This window comes from Vigna radiata, chromosome 7 (genome assembly GCF_000741045.1).
Source record: "Vigna radiata var. radiata cultivar VC1973A chromosome 7, Vradiata_ver6, whole genome shotgun sequence".
Taxonomy (NCBI): Eukaryota; Viridiplantae; Streptophyta; class Magnoliopsida; order Fabales; family Fabaceae; genus Vigna; species Vigna radiata.
In genome coordinates this window covers 54,006,724-54,030,252 of record NC_028357.1, presented here as the reverse complement: position 1 = coordinate 54,030,252, position 23,529 = coordinate 54,006,724, and the positions used below count along the sequence as shown (strand labels likewise).

At 28.9% G+C, this 23,529-nt stretch overlaps 1 protein-coding gene across 1 annotated transcript; it reads left to right on the top strand.

The window, feature by feature from the left end:
* The first annotated feature begins 873 nt into the window (after window positions 1–873).
* LOC106766809 (heavy metal-associated isoprenylated plant protein 7) lies at window positions 874–2,805 on the top strand. The gene is made up of 5 exons (XM_014651569.2): window positions 874–994; window positions 1,100–1,322; window positions 1,420–1,625; window positions 1,725–1,806; window positions 2,119–2,805. Exons 1-5 carry the CDS (start codon window positions 986–988, stop codon window positions 2,544–2,546), a joined length of 948 nt encoding a protein of 315 aa, XP_014507055.1. The 5' UTR covers window positions 874–985; the 3' UTR covers window positions 2,547–2,805.
* Window positions 2,806–23,529: the final 20,724 nt, after the last annotated feature.

Genomic DNA, 23,529 nt, shown 5'->3' with positions numbered 1-23,529 from the left:
GAAATTATTAATTTTAACCCTAAAGCAGATAAATAATATATATTTAATAAATCTATTATTTCTTTGGAAATATCAAACATTAACAAAGTATCATAAACACTAAAAAAATAATATTTGAAATAGTCGTTTGACTTTTTACCAAGCATCACAGTAACCTATTAACACTACAAACATAATTTCAAGTGCATTAAAGATAATAACTTCTATACAATAAACTGAGAAAACATACCGAACCCTTCTAAACTTTTGTCCCAATCATATTCAACTTGCAAGTGTTTGGCTTCAATCTATTATTACCTCATTTTCATAAAGTTTAAGACAGCACTAAAGCAAGACTTCTAGGCCTCAACTTTTTTTCCAGTTCTTATCATTTATAACATCAATTTTTTTTTTCATTATTATGAATTAATTGGGAATGATCATTTCCAGCTCAGTGAGTCAATAAAACGTGTGGAAAACATGAAGTTAGGCTAATTAATTAAAATAGTAATTGAATATGTTAAAAGTCAAAAAATAAACGGTGGTAAAAGAGATTCTAAGCTGGAATGGTGAGACTGCGGTAAATTTGGTGTGAATTTTGACGAATCTGTTCCGTTGAGTTGAAATACAACGGAGGAACAGGAGTGTGTGGTGGGGAGGACCACACGGGAGAGAATAGATTCTAGAGAATTCCGAAACTGCCCAAGTGGATCGTGGGAAAAACAATGCGAAAGTGAAATAGTAGTGCAGTGAGAGTGTAACTACAGCCAAGTACCATGTGTTGGAAGCATGAAGTCCCCCGTTGCACGTGCCTCTTAAAAGATGCCACGTCATGTGATGATGATAGAATGAGTAGGTTCAAATCTCATGCCCTCAATCTTATAATAAATATATATAGAGAGAAAGAAGCTGAAACACAAACGCAGCACAAATAAAAAGGGTGAAAATTTTCATAGCAAAAGGCATTAGCACGAAACTTATCTCTGCAGTGAGTCCCACTACACCAATGGGCGAGGTCTCCGAAACCATTCATTCTCTTTCCTCTTCTTCATCATCATCTTCTTCTTCTTCTTCTCTTCAAGTTATCATTGTCTCATTTCTTTGTTGTTTTTTTCACCAGGAAGAAAAAAAACCAGAGGAAACCAAAGTGGAGGAGAAAAAAGCAGAGGAACCCAAGGAGGAGAAGAAACCCGAGCAAGACAAAAAACCGGAGGAGTCAAAAGATGAAAAGGAATCCAAGGAGGAGGAATCTGCGCCGCCACCGCCAGAAATCGTGCTTAGAGTCTTCATGCATTGCGAGGGTTGTGCTCGCAAGGTTCGTCGCTCCCTCAAAGGATTCCCAGGTCAGAATCACTGTTTTTTTTTTTTTTTGTGTGTGTCTCACTTTTGTTTTTTGTTTCCACGTTGTCTGATTGTTCCATAACTTTGTCGTAATTTCAGGGGTGGAAGATATTCTCACGGATTGCAAGTCTCACAAGGTGGTGGTGAAAGGCGAAAAGGCGGATCCGCTGAAGGTTCTAGAAAGAGTACAGAGGAAGAGCCACAGAAAGGTTGAGCTTCTCTCTCCGATCCCAAAACCACCACCGGAAGAAGAGAAAAAGCCCGAAGAGGAAGAGAAGCCGAAACCAGAGGAGAAGAAAGAAGAGGTTCGTTAATCAATTCATTGTTTTCCTTTTGAATGTTATTTTTATGCTTTTTCAACTTGGTCTCATTCAAGATTATGTTTTTGGTCTCTGCGAACTCAGGTTATCACAGTGGTTCTGAAAGTCCACATGCATTGTGAGGCGTGCTCGCAGGAAATCAAGAGACGAATCGAGAAAATGAAAGGTTTGAGTTATATTTTTCTGTGCACTAAGTTAAATTTGTATCATCTTGGAAATGGAAGAGAAGAGGAATTTGTGGAGTTTATTCCGTGATTTGAATTCTAAAACAAGTAACAGTTACTAGCTCCAAAAATGGTTTTTTGTAGTTTGTAGTTTGTAGTGTGTAGTTTGATTCTCCTGTATTATGGAGTCGATAAAATGTTAAAGTGGTCCATGGAACTAGGAAAGTGAGAGGTTATTGTGTGAGAGTTGAATTGAAGGGTACGGTGGTTTAATGTAAGATTAATGATATTAAGAGTGTTGGAAATGGTGGCAGGGGTGGAGTCAGTGGAAGCAGATCTGAAGAGTTCAGAGGTGAGCGTGAAGGGGGTGTTCGAGGCAGAGAAGCTGGTGGAGCACGTGTCGAAGAGGACAGGGAAGCATGCAGTGATAGTGAAGCAGGAGGCAGAGAAGAAGGAGGGAGAAGGAAAAGAAGAGAGCAAAGGGGAGAAGAAGGGAGAGGAAGGTGAGAAGAAGGAGAAAGATAACGGTGACGGAGAAGAGAAGAAGGAGAAGAAAGAAGGAGACGGTGAAGGAAAAGCAGAAGAAGGAGGCACAGAAGAAAACACAGTAATGGAGCTGAAAAAAAGTGAGTATTATTACAACCCTCCAAGGTATGGAATGGAGTTCTATGCATACCCTGGACCAGCTTACCCTCCCCAGATCTTCAGTGATGAGAACCCCAATGCCTGTTCTGTCATGTAAAAATGGAGGAATGAGAGGGGTAATACTGGAAGAATTTCAGTGAGTGATTGATTGGTATATCCTGAGATATAGATGTGCCTCCTCCTTCTGTACTTTTTCTGCTAAATCAAAAACTGAAATGAAAAAAATCTACACATAAGTTGTAGAGTTTTGTAATGGTTTTGTACTTTTCCTAAACTCATAGCATTATATGAATTATGTATATGGAAATGTATAAGTGAAAAGTAATTACAAATTTCAATCTTTTTGTTGCATTGCATATTGTTTGTCCGTGACTTTCTTGGGATAAGATAAAATAAATAAATAAAATACGCATTTATGAGTAGCAATAACATCATCCTCTGCCTTTCTGTCCTGCTGTAAAAAGTCTGATGAATCAAGTGAAGTGAGTGAGGTGATATCCTGAAAAAAAGCTAAATTATTTTACCACTTTTATTTATTTATAAATATTTATTTATAAATAAAGGACAAAAACAAAATGCACGTTAAGTAAATAGTAAATTGGTGAAACTTTTTTTTTTCTTTTTATCTAAAAGCTATATACGACATAACATAATTATTGAGTTTTCTGCTATGAAAAAAGCCGTGAAACAGTGAGAGTTTTTCGCACTAAAAAGCAAAAGTAATGAATGAAGAGATGGGTGAGAATTGATTATTTAGGATGATCATTGGTTGCGTAATATAACTTAATTTAATTCGAGCAAATTATATAGTTTTCCTAAAACCAATTATATAGTCTTACGTCTAAAAAAGTTATTATAAAGGTTTAATAAAGAAATGTCTGGAAATTACAAATTAAATGGAAACAGTTTTTTAAAATTTGTGACCTAATTTAATCCAAAACGATCAAGAATAAGTTAGGTTAGAGTGAGTTGAATTAACATAATACGGTAATTTGAGTTGATTTAGTTTTATTTTAACCTTTTTTTTTTTTTATCAAATTGAGTAATGCATTTGTCTACAATTAACTCAACTCGTGTATATTTCTTTGTTTTTAATATTATATACTATAATAAAGGGAAAATTGGTTATTTTATAGCGAAAATATATATACTTGTATTCAAAGTTTATAATTTTTAATATTTATTAAAAAATTCTTAAAAGAAAAGTATAAATCAAAATAATAAAATAAAATGTTAGACACTAATAATGGTTGTATATAAAATATATTTTTCTTTGTTTTACTTGTTTATTTATTAGAAGAAAGAAGAGCCAAGAGCATAATTAGGTGAGAAAAATAAATGTTTTTAACGGGGCGAAAAAAATTGGTTAAATAAAAATAAAATATACAAAAATGGAAGCTAACTTTGTTAAAAAAAATACATAAAAACTTCATGTTCAACTCTCAAGAAAAAATATTCTTCAGAAAGTAAAATAATTATTTATGACGTATTTTGGCAACAATGTTGAGAATAATCTAAAAGAATAGTAAGATAAACCTTTGCCTAGTAAAAAAGAATGAAACATTGTAAAAAACACAACGATGTGATTTTAAATTTAAGTCTAAGTATAATTATTCTAAATTTGGTTATTCTCTCCGAAAAGCAACATAAATACATGTTTTAATTAGATATTTAGGGTAAATTTTTGTTAAAAACTAAAAGCTTTCAAGTTTTTGTTTTTTTAATGAAGATGAATTTAAAAAAAAATCATTCAATTAAATTTTTCTGTTAATATCGTGCCAACAACTTTAAAGACAAGTCTTAAACATTAAAATATAACTTTAAGATTGTCATGTGATATTAACATTGCCACATGACACATCACAAACTATCATGTGATTGGTTATTAGTATATTACTAATGAAAAAGACCTAATTAAATAATTTTTTTAAAAATTAGATTTAATTGAAATAAAAAAAAAAACAGAACTTGAAAGTTTTTAACCAAAATTTGGACCAAATAAGTAATTAACTCTAAATAAATAAATAAAAATGTTTTATGACATGTGATAAACATAAATAAAATATTTAATTAGCATTTGAAGTACAACAAATATAAAGGCATTTTATTAGAAATTAAGCTTTATAATTCGAAAGAACTTTTATAATTGACATAAAAAATTTCATACAATTTTTTATTAGGTGTTTCTACCAAATAAAAACATGATTAATGATTAAAATCGAAGAAAGATTCACATGCAAAAGAGTAAGAAAAATAGAAAATAGAAAAGTCTCATGTCATTATCTTCCTAAACATCTGTCATTAGTAAAAAAAAAATGGATATTATATCTAGATGTTGATTACTTATTATATATAATGACATAAATATCTATTTTCTTAAGCCTATAATTAGCTTAAAAGATAATGGAACTAAATTGATAATTAACATCCCAATTTAATATAATCACCTTATTAATTCAAAGCATGGTATATAATTGGTAAAAAATAATAAACAAACATAAAAATATAAGATGTATTTACAATCTTCCATGAGAAAATTAAAGTTAATTTTTTTAACAATATAATTAATCCTTCATAAATTAGGATGATTTATATAATACACAAAACGCATAAACTTAAGCAACAACTACTCTCTTTAGGAAGACCATCAACAATCTTACCGCTCCACAACTCTACCTCCTGTATTACTAATGCTTACATATAACATACTATTATAGCAAGTGAACAAACTATCACACAACAAACAATAAGGTAAGTTAATGTAATTATGATAAGCTAAGTATATATAAAATTTCAATCTCAAGAAAACATTTTATTCTAAAATACTCCTTCAACTTCTTGTATGAAATACCATCATCATAGCTCTTACCACATCACACATATGCTCATATGACCAAACAATACATAACTCAAGTAGTTAACAACACACCGCCTTAACCCATTGGGTTAAACAATCTTTTACAAATTAAAAAAGGATCAAATGTCTAAACAACTCATATCCTCATTAGCATCACATAAACACAATAACACTAGTTCAATTCTCTTGCCTCTTAAGAATTAGATATTTAACTGTATTTTTGGAAAACACATGTATTGATTAGACTTCGAGATTCTACGTTTGTCATACTATCTCACACTTTCAAGGAATTTGCTTTTACAAAGCAATAAACTAAGACCCATGTATTTCTCAAGTATGACAAGATAAATTCCTTCTATTTGTGAGATTAGTCCTGATTCAAACCAACATTAGATAACGACAATCTCCCTTAACTTTCATAACTAGATATATTTATTGTAGTTAGATACTATCAGAGTTAGAATAATTTCACCAAATTCTCATTCATTATATTTTAAACTCAAATTTGTATAATACTCACATATCTAAAAGTCATTATACCCCATCATCTACACAATCCATACATCACATATCTCATTATCAAGTCATCTTTCATCAGATATATATACAGATTCTAAAACATTTCAACATTACTCTTCATACAATTATTCAACACATAATAGACCCTACAAAATGACAAGTATCTATCTTCTTTGGTTTTTCTCTTTCTCAACTTTAGGCCTTCTTCTATTGATCTCAGTTTCCATAGGAAAAACACCTACAAAAAGGCTTCAATACTCAAGTTAATATTAAGTTATGAATTTGTTATCAAAATATTAAGTTCAATCTAACAAAAATTAACGTTTTACTTTGGGAACTTACATATGTGTTGTATTTTCTTGTGTAAGTGTGTTTTTTTTTTTTTCATTTTTCAAGTAATTAAAAGATGTTTAATAGTATACCTTAAATGCGATTTAGACTTAATTTCTTTCATTATCCTAATATGGTAATTTTGTGTTGGATATGTTACATGTATAGTTACAGCAACTCAATAAACATTAGGTTAATATTACTTTAGTGTCAATGATAGGATAATCGAAAAAGGAAATTTATTTGTACAGAGAACAAAGACTGATTATATTAATAATTCTGTAGAATATTTTTACAAATTATTTGATGGTTTCTATTTTTTTCTTCATTTTTATTCAATTTTCTTTGGTAAGTCAAATAAAGATCAAAATAAGTTTTTTTTCTTTGATTTTCCTTTTTTTTTTCTTTCAGTTTCTTCTTTTGAACAAGCACAGCGTAAGCGTTTTCCTTTTTCCACATGAAGTAAGTGTCACAAATTCAAGTAAAAACACGTTTTATATTCTTTTTAATCTTTAAAAAATATGAATAATATTTTACCTTTTCAATTAAAATTTCCACAAAGTTGACATCTGGCCTTAACATGACAAGCAATGTAGTTAATTTGAATTCTGCATGGAGTCATTCAAAATGGTGCAACTTGTACGAAGTGCTGAGAGAAACTGTTGTTTTTTTCTTAGAATGAGTACAATGGTGGGACAATCATATCGTTAATGGAATTTCAAAATCACTCACCTTTAATCCACAGTACTTTATTTTCTGGACTCAATCGTGTATAAAGTTTGGTATCGATATTTGGAAAATAAAATAAAATGCTTTTTATGAATGAATGCTTTTAAGAAATATTGTAAAATACGTATGATAAAAATAAAAAAGTAGACATGAATTTATATCCATAAAAAGATCTGTGAGATCTTAATTCAGATCTAATAATATCTTATATCATTATGGAGACAGATGTGTGTTTACTCTTTTTACAAAAAAATAGGTTAAATTACATCAAAATGCGAATTTTTACGTGATATTCTCAATGTGAAATGATTCATATATGAAAAAAAGTTTACGTGATTTTATAGCATATTGTATCCAGTGATTATATTATATGATATTAATTCATCAGCTTTTACATTTCTGCAATATTTTATCATTATTTCTCGGGTTAATGTTTCCATTGCATAGGCTTGCGCATATGTCTGCTTGTTGGAAATATGGAATGAATATTTTAATCTGGCTGTTTTAATCATTCAAAAGAATGATTAGTATAAGTACATAATCAATCGGGGCATATATTTAATTATTTTTCTCTTAATTGTTTTTAAATATTAATCACATTATGTATTCATATTCAACCTGACAATGTATTCATAGCCAACCATTTTATGCTGTATACTGTTATTACAACGATAAATTATCATTCAGTGTGTATTTTGTATCCACAGATGACAATAATAGTAAAGCTTTTAAAAATATATTAAATAAGTGTATAAACAATTTTCAAAAACAAAATAAGATAATAAAATAAAAGTACAATTAAACTTATAAAAAACAGAGAAAATGTGCAAATCTGTCAAGTCGGTAGAACATTTTTTATGTAATAAAAGATTCTAACTTTAAAGTTTTTATCTTTTATTTTTATTTTTGGTTATTTTGTCTTTATTTGCTAAATTTTTTTAAACTAGTGTTATAGTTGCACGAACTCAATGAGAACTCTATACAATTGACTCGTTTTTCCAATCTATGCTTCTTTTATCTATGTGTTTGAATTGTAACTACTTTTTATTATCCATCAACAATCAAGTAAAAATTGTAAAAACAAAAATTTATTCATTAATTTTGATTAATACTTTTAATTTCATGTTCCCTCGTTAATGTAGATTGATTATTTTGTAAATGAGGAAAGGTTTCCTTGCTTTAAGAAAAAGGGTTTTCTATTTGAGTGTTAGTGTTTTTCTTAATGTGTGATTGTTAATAGGTGATTAGAGTGAAAATTAGAAACCACTTAGGATGAATTGTGACAAGTATTAGGGTTGCTTTACCCCAAAATATTAGCTAAATTATAAACCATAGTTTGATAATAGTAAAATTTCAAAGGCTTAAATCCTTAATTGGTTCCCATACTAAAAGGAAATTTTCAGTTTAGTACCCGCTTTTAAAAGTGTATACATTGAGTTCCCATGTTTTGCTATTTGTGTCAATTTAGTCCTTTAGAACCATCAATTTGGCTTGAAAATTGCAAGTGGACAAGCAAGTCATTTTGAGTTGCAGCATGTTTATTAACTGTTTGAACTTGGGCACCTTCCAATTGCTGTTACAAACTTGTTTGAAGTGTCATTAATTCACTAAATTGACACAAATTGCAAAACATGGAAACCCAATGTATACACTTTTAAAAGCGCTAAACTGAAAATTTCCTCCTAACATGGGGACGAATTAAGGATTTAAGCCAATTTCAAATAAATAAGATTTCGGACATGATTATCGACAACATAATCCTAGTGCGTTTCTCCAACTCTATTTTTTATATTGTTAAATTTTGTAATTACTTGGTGTGATTTTAATATGGTATTTGTTCATTTAATTAATTTGACTTGTTATATATATATATATATATATATATATATATATATATATATATATATATATATATATATATATATATATTCACAGTTTTTAATAATTATCTGTAAAAGTAGATTAAAATAATCACGGGTATAAATATAACCATTTTGTGATATTTTCTTAAACAATAATTCTTTAATAACTGACTTCAACTGCTATGTTCATATTTTGAAATTTTAAATTCATTTTTATGATTTTTTTTTTAATGTTGTCAAAAGAGGAGAGGAGTTAAAAAAAAATACAATAATTATAAAGGAATTAAAAAAAGTACACTAATTTTAACGCCGTTTGAAATCAGTTAAATTGCGAATTGTGCTAATTCCAATTTTAATTTACCAGCTACTTGTTTCATGGCTTTTATTTGAGCCGCCGATTCAACTCTGGAAACTGAAATACCGACATTAATAGCGGGTCTTATTCCAGCATTGAATAGATCGGCCGATAAGAATATTTGGCCATCTGTAATGGAAATTACATTCGTAGGAATATAAGTTGAAACATCTCCCGATTGAGTTTCAACTATTGGTAAAGCAGTCATACTTCCTTCGCCTAACTGAGAACTTAATTTAGCGGCTCTTTCCAAAAGACGCGAATGTAAATAAAAAACATCCCCTGGATAAGCTTCGCGACCTGGTGGTCTTCGTAATAGAAGAGACATTTGCCTATAAGCCTGTGCTTGTTTGGAGAGATCGTCATAACTGATTAAAGTGTGGCGTTCACGGTACATAAAATATTCAGCTAGAGCTGCTCCTGTATAAGGCGCGAGGTATTGTAACGTAGCTGGAGAATCCNCTGTTTCAGCTACTACAATAGTGTATTCCATTGCTCCTCTTTCTTGTAAAGTAGTCACCACTTGAGCCACAGAAGATGCTTTTTGACCAACAGCTANATAAACACATATGGGTAAAATGTGTGTAATTTTACAAAAATTATGACCCAATTGAGACAGTTCAAAACTTGAAGACCGAATTGAGATTTTCACACAAATATTAAGATCAAGAGAGGGTTTAAGCCTATGTATAAAGAAAAATATATTTTTCATTCAATGTCACTTCGTGTTTGTGATGATTTTCACTCTATTTTTTATTTATTTTAAATTTAAACAAAGATATAAAAATATAATAAGTATTTTTTGGGTTAGGGAAAGTATTTTTTTTTATTTTTTCAAAGAGAACAACTAAAACAAACTCGCCCTTTCTGTCAATTTAGTAATTTGTGCATTTGCAAAGAATCAATCAACTACCATTTATTATCACAATTGTAGTTTTCCAAAACAATGGAAGATTTGATCATATATTTAATACTGTATATAGTTTAGAGTTACACTTTACTAAATCATTGTGCAATAAAGGTAATTTAGTCAAGTATGATTATTTGATTATAAAAAGGGTTAACGTCACTTATTATTTTTGTTTTTATAATTTTATTAGATATTTAAGTTTTTATACTTAAAAATTATATGTAGTTATTTTTATTTAATAGTATTAACTTTTTTTATCATAACAAATCATAAATCACGTTGAATATAGTGTAGAAGTTTCCTTCATATCAAGATCTTAGAGTTAGTATATTAATGTCAAAGATAACATGGGTAGATAAAAAGATTGTATTGTATCCATATTTTTTTGTTAAGAAATTAGAGTTTTCTGGTTTTTCATGATAGTGAAGTAATTAGGGTTTTTTGGTTTTCTATGATAGTAAAGTAATTAGAATTTTCTGATTTTGGTTTTTGATTTGCATGTTGTTATTTCGCAATGGTTTATGGTGGTTATGCGTTGCAGGTGTGTGGAGGAGACACGATTTTGTGGTGATCTTATCTGGTGGCATTATGAAGAGTTGAATTTACGATTGAAATTTTCTGGTTTGGAGAAGATGACAAATGGCGATGTGCATGGCGGATGTAATCAAGTTTCGTCGCGGTTTGGAAAGAGAGATATGCGGTGGTGCGAACTAGCATTACGAGTTGGGATTGCAGATTCAGAATGTGATTCACGATTTTAGGTGTTTGCGATTTTGTAGTTTTGATTTCTTTTTCGATTTGGAACTTTTTATTGTAGGTTGGGATTTCTGCTACACGATACAATTTTGAGCAATGATAGTTTGCAATGACTCTCTATTGTTATGTGGTGGTTGACAAAAATGAAAGGTGCAAGAATGACGAATCGGCAACGGAGGAAGGAAACCATAAACAACCACATCAGATAATGTATTGTTAACAATTTAACATTGAGATTAAGACAAAAATAGATAATAAAGTTAAAGTGTCAACCTATATAATTTGACAAATAAATAAATTAAACACCAAATCAACTCAAATATTATTGAATAAAATTTTATTTTAAAAAAACAAATTATCAACCTATATAATTTAAAATAATAAATAATTATAATACAAGATTTAAAATAATAATAAAAATATAATAAGAATACGTTGTTAGTGAATTACAAGATCCCACTCAAATCTATTTAACATGCAACTAACATTTAAAAAAAAAATATTAACCCAATTCAACTTGTAGAGTTTGACTAACTGATTTAAAATCATTTTTTTATATCTCCTCTTACATGTCCATACAATAGGAAGAATTAATTAATAATTAAACAATAAAAGCAATTAAATAAGTGAAACATTCTTCGTATATTTTCAATAGCAAAAATAGATTTAATGTTCTCATTCCATGAGTAATTTTGTTTATTATGAATTTTTTGGTGATTAGTCATCGATATCTATTACCTTAGTGTTTGTTTACCAAATTGTATAAGAAAAGAAGAAGAAGAAGAAGAAGAAAATATATATAAAAAAAATGAATAGTGGTGAAATTCAGTTGGTATACAATAAGTTTTTGAACATTTATTTGTCTGTATTCACCTAGTTTATTAAATTAAACTAAAAATAATATAGTAATTAGCAGTGTTTTAATTTAAGAAATTATAAAATACTGAGAAGCCTCTTATTTTATATCACGATGTCACTGAGAAAGAACAAGAGGCATAGGTTTCACGTAAATTCTTGAAAATGACAGTCTTTTTTGAAGACCACACCAGTTGTCTCAAAATGAATCCTGAGTCAGAAATAAATAAAACGGTTCGTTCATCCTAGTCCTCCTAGGGTTAGTTCTCCATTTCCCAGGTAGATTAGAAAATCACTTCATAATCACCACCTCAAACTCCTCATCATATTCTTCTTATTATTTCTTAGATACTTAAACCATCATCATTATCATTATAATTCTTTATGCCTATGCTGCCATCATTATTATTCTTCTTTATTATACAACATATTTTTAGGATCTTCGTATTTTAATAATTTATTTTAATTACTTTTTTATAATAAAACACGTGTCATTATTTTATAAATATATTTGAATTTATTTTGAAAAATATATTTAAAACGAATGAATTATAAACGGTCAGTATTATAAAAAAATTGTTAAAGAATTTTTTTTATCATGTTAAAAAGTCTCATTGCTAACACAAAAATAGAGTATATTGGATAAAACATTAATGATTGATTTTTTTTTTTTAAATTGTATTAAATATGTTCTTAAAGTTGTGATGGTACATCAAGGGTCCTGGTATAAAGTTGAATTTTTAAATTTTAAATAATTTTAGATACTAATTAAAACTTTAATTTATTTTAAATAATATGTTAGTTACAATTGTTTGTTTAGTGTTATTCTTTAAACAAAAATTAGAGTCCAGTGTTGAATTTAATGCCAACTTTAGACGTTGTTTACAGTGAGATGGGAATCCGAAGGGGGAAGCAAAGAGGTAGAAGGGAAGGAAGTTTGAATGTAGGCGAATTACGAAGACAATGTAACCAATGCGAGTGAAAAAAATAAAAATAAAAAATTAATTTAATCGTTTATTAAAGTGTTTTTAATCTTTTTTTTTTAAAGTTTATATATATATATATGAAAGTAATATTATAAAAAGGTTAATATAGATGGAAAAAAGTTATAAATTTTGTATGAAATTAATGTTATAACTTCATTTTTAATTTTTGTTTTAGAAAAATTAAATATATATTTGTGTATAGTATTAGAAATAATATAAGTGAATGTAAGTTTATAAAAATGACAAAATTAAATATTATATAAGAAAGAAAATCCATAAATTTATTATTTTTAGTTAAAATTGATGTAAATTATCATGCAGATTGGATTAAAGTTACATGTCTAATGTATAAAATATTATATAAGAAAAAAAATTCATAAATTTATTGTTTTTAGTTAAAATTGATGTAAAAAAAAAAACTCATAAGTAGTATTAGAATTATTGTTTTTTACTGAGAAACTTAGATTTATTGTGATAAGAACAACAAAACACAACAATATTATAACCACAATTGACAACAAGATTGTTATGAATAATTCAAGTATGTGTCTAAATTTCACATTTGTAAAAAATGACAAAAATAAACACTATATAAAAAATATACACAAAAGGGTAAGCTAGTGTATAAGAGAGTTATATGTTAAATTATGTCAAATACACATAAACGTGGATAATGTACGATAAATTATATATTCACATAAATAGTTGACAATAAAATCAATAATTCGAATAGATGTCCTTAACATACTAGAGGTGTACACCTGCGGTGATTTCTAGATTCTGCAAAGCCCTAGTCTCAAGAGGTTATCACTTGACCACACACAAGGTTAATCTCCTTCATGCATTCGACCAAACAAAGTTCATATACTAGGAATTATTGCTACTATTCATAATATAACACATTATACTCTATTTGAGTGTAAATGATTATTAGAGGGTCATAATGCCCCCTTAGTGAATCCCATATATTAATGCATACATTAAAGTCATCACTACATTATTATCACCTTAATTAATAATAAACAACATTATAAACATACACAAGTTCCATAAGAGATCTATCTTAAACAACTAAAGAAGAAAGCAAATTCAAAATTGACACTCAGATGTGGCACTCACTTTTAAACCTTTCCCAAAGAGTGGCGCTCAATAATACAAATTGGCGCTTAATGGCCTGAAGTTAAAATATTCCTAGACCTGCACAACGAGGCTAGCGCTTATAGTTAGTCTATCACCGCTCAACAATATACTAGATATCAATAATTGTATTTTGTGTTTTTGAGGAAACTTAGGCTTGTTCAATTGATTATATTGGTACTTCTTTCTTAGTGCATTAGTTCAAAATTTCATTTAAATATGAAAAATCGTACAAATTTTCCCAATTGCTTAGATTATAAACTCTCCCAATCACACAAAACCAACCACGAAACAATCATCCAAACCTTACAAATTAAATAAATCATAATACACCAATTAGATTCATCATAGCAACCCAATTTCATTCTCAAAATAAAATCAATCATCAATATATAAAGCACCAAATTTATCAACTCACTACATCAAAATAACTAGCTTCCCTTACTTGACCCAACAACTCAAAATACCATTGCAGGATGCTCTATTACACTTAGAAACATCATAAGAACGATTGGGATATGCCATTATGATTCATAATCAGTAGATACTCATATAAATGACTAAAAAGGTGTATGCAAGTGGAAGAAGACTCACATAAAACCATAATAAAAAAAGACTAAGCAAAGGGAAAGAAACTCAACTTGTGCGAACAAAGACATTGATCAGTTCAAATTGAAGAACTCGTCGCAAGATCATTCCTACAGTTTCTTCAATAAGACCTGCATAGAAGAAAACCTTTTAGAGAGAAGTCAAATAACTCTAAAAAAGTAGTTTATAAAGAGATGTGAGATGTTGCGTTTTAAAACAATGAACTCTATTTCTAACAAAATTATTTATATTAAAACTTTTTAATATTAAAATGATTAAACTTCACTATTTTTAAACCACTAATGCTTCTAAAATGTTATTTGCTAAGTTTTTACTATTCTTATTCTTTTTCTTCTAATAATAATGTTAGTTACTCTCAATATCAAATCTAATATTAATTAATATTTTTTTCTCATAATAATATCTTTCATCCATTTCTTTAAGTTTTGAAAAGTAGAGATTAGAAAGTGTTTCAAGAAAGAAAACGCAATTCCTGATCTCATTACATTTGTACTTTAAACTATATTTTCAATAAATATAACATTTTTATATCTCACAAACATAAATATTAATATAATTTATATAAGGAGAGATCAAAAGGAGAAAAATAATATTACATTGGAAATATGGAGCATCAATCAATTAAAATTTTTATTAAAAATACTAAAATTTCTATATGTTCAAAATGCATACTATATTGTATGACCGCCCGATCATCTATGGACCGAGTAGTCAACCATCCAATAACTTGATCGGTGAAATGATTGGTCAGACCACAAACAAGATTAGCTATCAAGAGTAATTAGGTTAACCCTAAGTTCGGTTATTGGTGTTTGGACTGTAATTGGGTCAACCCTAATCAGAAGTCCATAACTAAAGTCTATAAATACAGGTTTGATATTTAGGTAGTTTGTTACTTTTTTACTACACATTTATCGCCAAATTGTCTAGACAAACAATGACTTGAGCGTTGAAGTGTCTTTTGCAGGTTACACCCAATTTGAGTGAACAATGCAAGGAAAACCAAGGACCAAACTGCGATCTAAGCTCGGAGTTAGAAGATAAATTGTGTAAGAAGATCTAACCTCGACCTCACAAACTGAAACATTTGACACCACCATAGGGCTTGAGGCCAGAAAAGATGCCCAATGATGACTGCAAAAAACATGGGAGACCAGCAAGACCCTATGGAATTGATAAGGGAGATGAAGGTATAAATGTAGGAGATGTAACGAAGGGATGATGTCGAGATAGCTGCATTAAGGGGAGGGCATGTTGTCGGTCGACAGGAGCAATCAACCGAACATTCAATGTACCTCATTCCTACACCGTCGACGGAGAACAATGATGGGACGAACCAAGCAAGACCGATCAAAAGGTGAGCAAGACTAGTTAGGAGATTAGTAAGACCGGTGAGGAAGTGAATAACGCAACAATCTTATTTTCTATTTATAGCCGAAAAATTATTTTTGCAAGTGAATCTCAGCTGTTAAAATTAGCTTGATTCGACGATCCATAAGACGCGACCTATTGTTTCAAACTGATGCATGAATCCCAAGGATCCACGTGTCCCCCTCACACTAGTTACATTTTCTTGTAACCACCACGATAATTGTCCACACAAGTAACTACCCATGAACGAGCGACGTCAAATAGCCCATCTCGTCACAATACGAACGATCTCTTACCAATCAATAACAAACTCCTTTACACCTCTTCAAATGGAAAATGTGTTTGGGCTTGGGTGACCTATGTATTATATGACCGCCCGGTCATCCATGGACCGAGTAATCCACCATTCATCAACCCGATCGGTAAACCGATTGATTAGACCACAAACAAGATTAACTATCAAGAGTAATTAAGTCAATCCTAAGTTAGGTTATTGGTGTATATAGTGTAATTGGATCGACTTTAATCAAAAGCCCACAATGAAATAAAAGTTTCATATTGAGATAATTAGTTACTTTTTGTTACGCATATATTACTAAATTATCCAAACAAAATTTGACTTAAATGTTGGAGTGTCTTTTGCAGATGACATCCAATACGATCAACTAATGAAAAAAAAATCAAGAACCAAATTATGATCTAAGCTTGGAGTAAGAAGACCTAATATCAACTTCACCTACCAAAATTCATACCATTTTTAAAAGGAGTTGAAAACTTCATTACACTTACATTATTTTTTTCGAATATTTTGTAGTAGGTCATTGGCCGAAAACTCAAAGACAGCCTTATCCTTCTAAACATCCCTTTCTCTCGCTCTCTTAAAAAAAATAAAAAATCTTTGTGGATTTGATCTAACTATACACTTTATGTCATCCTCTAACTTCAAAATTTAGCTTATTTATTTTTAACGTACATTATTAAATTATTTTTACCCTACTATGGTACTACAGAAGAAGGCGAATTGTTTTTGTTCTGAGCTGGGCAAGCTATTCCCATGGCGCTATATTACTGAATAATTTTTGTGGTGCATTGATTGGTGAAAAATTGTGGCCTGTAAAAGAAAAGCAAAAGGGAAAAGAGGAAAATTTGAAGTTAAAAGGAAAAGAGATTTTTTAAAAGGGGAGAAAAATAAAAAAGGAAAAGAGAGGCATAGATAGGCATTGAGGTGTGAGAAAGTGGGTAGCAGTAAAAAGTGGAAGTAGGTGATGGGTGGTGGGTTTAGTAGAGGAAATAATAGGAAATAATTGGTGGGATATTTGCACATGCAATGCCTTTTGGTTCAAAGTAGTGTTGTCGATACTTGTGCCAACAAACACTTTTACGCATAACTTAATCATAATATTAAACACTCAATTTTCTCATACATAAGATTCCATCTCACATGCTATTTTCATCATTCCACCTTCCACAACTTTCTTTTTGTTTTCTTCTCACCCACCAATTTCCAGTTATGGCATAATCTAATTTTAAATATTATTAACTTTTTCTAACTACATGGGGAAACTAATAAAAAAAGATACCCAAATCACTCTGGATTTCAACTGCTAACTTTCATTTTTGTTTTCTCACATTATGATATATACGAGGTTCAATCTGCTTTTAATAGGTTTTAACAATGATTTTGATATTTTTGTTAAAAGTAAACTTTAAATTTAATTAAACTTTACAAAATCAATTTGTAAAATGAAGTTTATATCTACTTATATGTTATAAATTGATTTTATCTTTAATTAATTAATGTGAGACTTCTAACCTACTTAAACGTGTTTTACTCTTTGTAACTCTGCCTTAGTAAAGTAACTCGTCATTTTTTAATTTTTTTGTTAAACCTTCTATGTGACGTTTTTTCTGTTAAAACTCACTTGATAATTTTAAGTTGGAATATTTATTTTGCAATTGCTTGGAATACAATAAAATCTTTCAATTAGAGAATATCACACATCTTCTATAAGATAACTTTTTTTTTTTTTAAATACAAACATTTAATTTTTTTAACAATTTTATTAAAAATAGATTTTTTCTACTCAATTTGAGTAAGAGAACATATACCATGTATTTATAAACTGGTATTCTTCTCTGGTTGAATGAAGTATTCCCAACGATAAATTGCAGTAGGTGTTAGGACAGAAAGTGAAAGGAGAAAAACTCGAAAAAGTGATTAGATAATTCAGTTGATTCTTGTCATAATTCATAGAGGAAGTATTACAGTTGGATCGCCATGTGCTTTGCTGCAAAGTCATCAAATATAAATTCCAACAGATTCTCCCTTGTCTCTTAATCAACATCAGAAGCACAATCATAGCTATATAATGCACTTGCTCATGTTTAGTTCATTAAATGAACGTAAAAAAAAAATACATTACACATGAAATTTACATCACAAAAGTTGAGTCATTAAATTTGTTACTCATTAACTATCTAATCCATCATTGTGTAAACCTACTTAAATATCCAATACAATAACCTAACGTTAGAAATTAATCTCGTTATAACCAAACCAATGCTTTAGGTTAAATATCTTTCCAAATAAAAAAACGTACAAAAATTATATATATTTATACAAGAAATAATGATAGAACGATACATATTTATATTTATTTAATACAAATTACAAAGATAAAATAATTATAAAAAAATGATTTTTTTGTACTTTTAAAAGAAATAATATCAAATAAATATGAAAGATTTATATATATCAAAATATCAAAAGTAAAAAAAAAAAATAATTATTAATTTAAAAGCGGAGAATCGAGATTATATAAAGATAGATATGAGGTGATAATATTCTAATCAACAACTTTCCAACACTAATGATATCATATTCTAATTTGAAATATAAAATAATTTAGGAATAAGAAACTATAAAGTAAAACTATTTTTTTTTTCAATTAAATGCTTCATATATGTAAAAAAAAAAAAAACTTAAGGGTGTAGTTCTAAAATTTTTCACATAGATATATAGTTATTTATGGTACATGTTGGTGAAGACTGGATTTATGTAACCTTTTCCAACTCTTTAGGGACGGATTTGTGAAGTTTAGTCAATTTTATTTCATTTTTTACTGTTGTTTTATATATTTTTTGAAATTAAAATTAGTTATTAAATACATAAAATTAACTAAAATTAAATGTATTGAATGACCAATTTCAATTTTAAAAAGTATAAAAATTAATAATTAAAAATTTAATAAAGTTAACTAAAATTAAATAACTTCTAAAAAAAAATTATTGAATCCATTCTCATTGTATACGAAAATTAGTAATAATTTCTCAACAAGTGAATCAAAACTAACCAACAAATAAAAGAGTGAAATCATAGATACTAAAATTAATTTCCAACTTTTGACCTCCATCAATTACTATATTTTACTACATATAAGGGACAATCGAGCTTAAATAATAATTCATAAATTGGTAGAAAGTGGATCTTAACTTGAATATAATTTTATAAAATTAATTTATAAGATAAAATTTCTACTCATTTATTTATCACTAGTGCAGAAAGGGCTTTATACGTATGTTATTTTAGGTTTTTAACGTTTTTTTCACAACCGACGTCATTAGGGTAACGTTAATGGGACGTCGAACTTCCATATAACAAACGTCAGTTAGTGCCATGTCACGCCACTAAACGTCGGTGTAGGCCTAACCCGATGTCTAAGGGCACTATATAGACGTCAGAGTAAGCATTAACCGAAGTCTAAGAGCACATAAAGACTTCAAACATGTCACTAACCGACGTCTAGGGTCACTATAGGCGTCGGTTAATGCATTAACCGACGTCTAACATAGTCATTGTGTTTTAGTGCAGTTTTGTTCCTGTCTTTGGATAGCCTAGTAGCCACTCTGTCTTTGCTAGTTTCCCCCAAAAAAAAGTTTTCGTCTTTTGAATTTCTCATGAAATTTCAACCCAAAATTGAACCTGGGTTCTTGCTTAGTTTCATTTTCAACTGCAAAAGGGAAAAATTATAGTGAAACGATAACTAGACAACGACCCAGGGTCGTTTTTGGGTCGAAACGCCACAAGAAATCCAAAAGACGCCGCTTTTTCTGGGAGACAGCTAACAAAGGCAGAATGTGGTACTATGTTACCCCAAGAGAGGAACAAAACTGCACTAAAACACAACATAAGGAAAACAAATTTTAATCAATTGAACCAGAAGATAATCAATGAAAGACTAATATAATCGAACTAAAAAAAAGTTTAAACGGTTTAAATAAAAAAAAGACACACCTAGAATCCAATGCCGCAAGAGAGAAAAAGGAGAGGAGGAAGACGATGATGTTATCAGAAACTAGAATGCAATGCCGCGAAACTGCGAGTCTGCGGTTTATTTAACATGAAATAAGGCGTCGGTTGCTAAAGAAATCGACGTCTATAGTCAGCTAGACGTCGGTTATCTCATTAATATGATGTCCAAGATAACTTTTAAACGTCGGACACACGGGGAGCCGACGTCTACGGCACTGATCGGATTGACGTTTCATTTCCTGTCAGGGAAGTAGACGACGATTGTCCTGGTGCGCCGACGTCTATAACATTTTAGACGTCGGAGCCCTGTTACCGGACGTCGAAGTGCCTGCGAGTTTGGTGAATAGCATTAATTACAGGCACATAAACGTCGCTCCCCCAGAAATCCGACGTCTATATTGCAGAAATTGATTGTCTTCCCGCCTTCCGGACAAACCCATTGACGTCAAGTTAAGGGTGCAAAGACGTCTATAACATTATAGATGTCGGTTTTTTACTACGTGACGTCTAAGGGCCTAAGAATCAGGTGAAGAGCATTAATTGTAGCCAGGTAGACGTCAGTCCCGCATCACAACGAACGTCAATGGGGGCAGAAAAGACTGTCTTCTCACCTACCTGAGGCCCTTGGACGTCGGTTTAGGGCAGAGCAAACGTCTACTATATCATTGACGTCGTTTGTCCTAAAAACCGACGTTTTGTTTACCAACTTATTTACGGTAATGTCACCGTTCATTAATATACGTCGGGCTACTCTCTAACCGATGTTTTATGGGTGACTTTAAACGATGTTTTTGCACTAATGTATATAATGTAGTAGTGATATTTTTAACATCAATTATCATAATGATGATCATAACTTATATATTGAAGTTATCTTAAAAAATGTAGTTAATTTGATGAGAAAATGGTGAAATGATAGGGAAATTATGGCAGTAGTATTGTTTTTAAAATGTGTGGGAGAATTTGAATTATATTGGATGATGAGAATCGGATGAAGGTGGGGTTGAAATGATGAATTATTGAGTGTGACATGTTATGATATGCAACTCATAATATCAATTTATTAATTAATGAACAGAATTATTTATGAGGGGTCATCAAAAATTCATATTCTATAATCGATTACACTTTTTGACGAGATGATGGGTTGAAAATGGTCTTCAATTCTACTTCTTGTGTTTTTTTATAATGGCACAGGATCTCCCAATAATATAAAATTAAAGCAAAACATGACATATATGGAATCTCTTTTATTTTCTTCTCATCCAATTCTTAGTTTTCATTAAAGGCTAAACACCTTTTCTTTCTTTCTTTCCACACTTCCCAGAACAGAACATGCTTTATATAATATGATGGTTTACAATTATTTTTTTAAGGGAAAAGTTTTGCAAATTTTAAATTAACTACAAATAACAAGACTTTATAATATAAATAAATACGAATCGTATTTTATAAATTAATTTTGTATTTTAAGTTAAACTTAAATTTTACTTCTTAAAATAATATAATCATTTAAAATTTATTATGATAAAATTTTTGTTTATTGAATTTTTTCTTTGATTAGTGTCTTTTGAATTTTATATCAACCGAAAATAAAATAAGTGTTTATAATAATAAATGATTGCAAATATGTTGAAAATAATTCAATGTCTTAAGGATTTTAAGTTAAAAATTATATCAATTCTTGATGATAAACTAAAACACTTAAAAAAAATAAATGTCATAATACACTTAAAAAAATGTCACAATACACTTAAAAATGTCATAATACACTAAAAGAAATGTCATCAACAACATCGTAACCTTGATATAAATAAATGTCATAATACACTTAAAAAAAATCTTAAAAACAAATCTTAATAAAACAAATTTTAAAATTGAATTGAGTTTAAAATTAATTTCTTAAAATCAACTTACACCTAAATCAAATCTATCAAAATTACCATAGTTCAAAATTCTCCTACAGTAAATTCTTTATATATTATTTTTTTTGAATTTTTAATTAATTTAACCTCTAGACTTACAATTTTATTAATATTTTATACAAGAAGTACAAAAGTTGTATTTAGTTTTTGTTGCTTGAGTAAGACGTAGATTTATGTGAGAAATATAGCATGAAAAAGAGAAAGAGTGAATGAGACAGTAACATAGATGAAGGGATGAAGATAATGGTGATAAGTGAGATAGGTTGAAAGTAGACAAGGATACCTACAACTCAAAAGCAATTCTGCAGTCATAATCTAATCATTGCAAATATATAACTTTTTCATTTTCATCCAAATTATTTCTTGCTTCCCATTTTTTTAGTTGTATTTTCATTACATAGTTTTACATTCATTTAATATATTTTATAAAATAGTCATAATTTTATAAAAAAAATAAATAATAAAAAAAATAGTATTAAATAAATGTAAAATTATTATGTGTGTAAAATAATCATTTTCTTTTCTAACCTTTATTTACCATCATATGAGTTTTTTTTCTTTAAGCTTTAAATCACATGTACAAGTGTATAAGTGCTTAGAAAAATTAATGTTGGTCTAATCTCTACAAGAGGTAAAAATATAGTTTATAATATTTACCAAATTGTACTTTTAGTCTCATAACTTCAATTTTATATATTCGATTTAATACTTTGATTTAAAAATTTCCTTTTAGTCTTTTCGAATTTAAACAAAAAATATTTTGATTTTTTCCATTATATATTTCTACTTAAGATGAACTAATCATTAAAGTTGTATGCGAAATATATTATTTGTTAATATTAAATAATTTTTAAACATCATACAATAACCTTAAAAATAAACAACTTTAGTACAGGAAAAAGGGCTAGAATTCTAGACAAAAAAAATTGTACTGAAAAAGCAACGTAAAAGAAAATTAGACTTTGTTCGGTTTCCAACACGGTCTTTTTACTTTATTAGTCAAGGGCTTTCTCCCAGTACTTCCAATTTTTCTTTTTACACCACTAAATTTTATTGTGATACCAGATATGAATTTTCAAAAATATATATAAAATATTAAATCAATTAGATAAAAACTAATTATTCTTTATCAAATATATTTACTACGGAGTGTTAGTATATTTACTAGACATTACACCTCAAGTCATTTTCACATTCAAAACAAACAACTTTTGCTTTCTTCAACGACATTCAACTTTAGGTTATTTTTTTCTTTGAACAGTTTAATTCATTTTCGTTGTTTGGAACTTTTTTCTCATTTTCCGTTTATCTTTGTCTTGAAAAGATACACCTATTCATTTCATTTCTCATTGCTTATACTTTTGTTTTTGAATGAAAGTTTGATATTTATTTTTGTTATATTATGTATGTATTTTGTAACGTAATAACTTGACATGAGACATTTTTTATTAAATTTTTTTAAGAAAATTTCAAAAACTATAAACTAAACCATTAATAAAAAAATAAATTGATAAAAATCAAAACCTTATTTAACAAAAAAATAATTAAGAAAAAAACATTAAGATTG

Bases quoted from the DNA above. Each gene is read 5' to 3' on its own strand.
- LOC106766809 (XM_014651569.2), top strand. The intron at 1,323-1,419 runs GTCAGAATCACT...TCGTAATTTCAG, and splicing joins CTCCCTCAAAGGATTCCCAG to GGGTGGAAGATATTCTCACG. The intron at 1,807-2,118 runs GTTTGAGTTATA...AAATGGTGGCAG, and splicing joins ACGAATCGAGAAAATGAAAG to GGGTGGAGTCAGTGGAAGCA.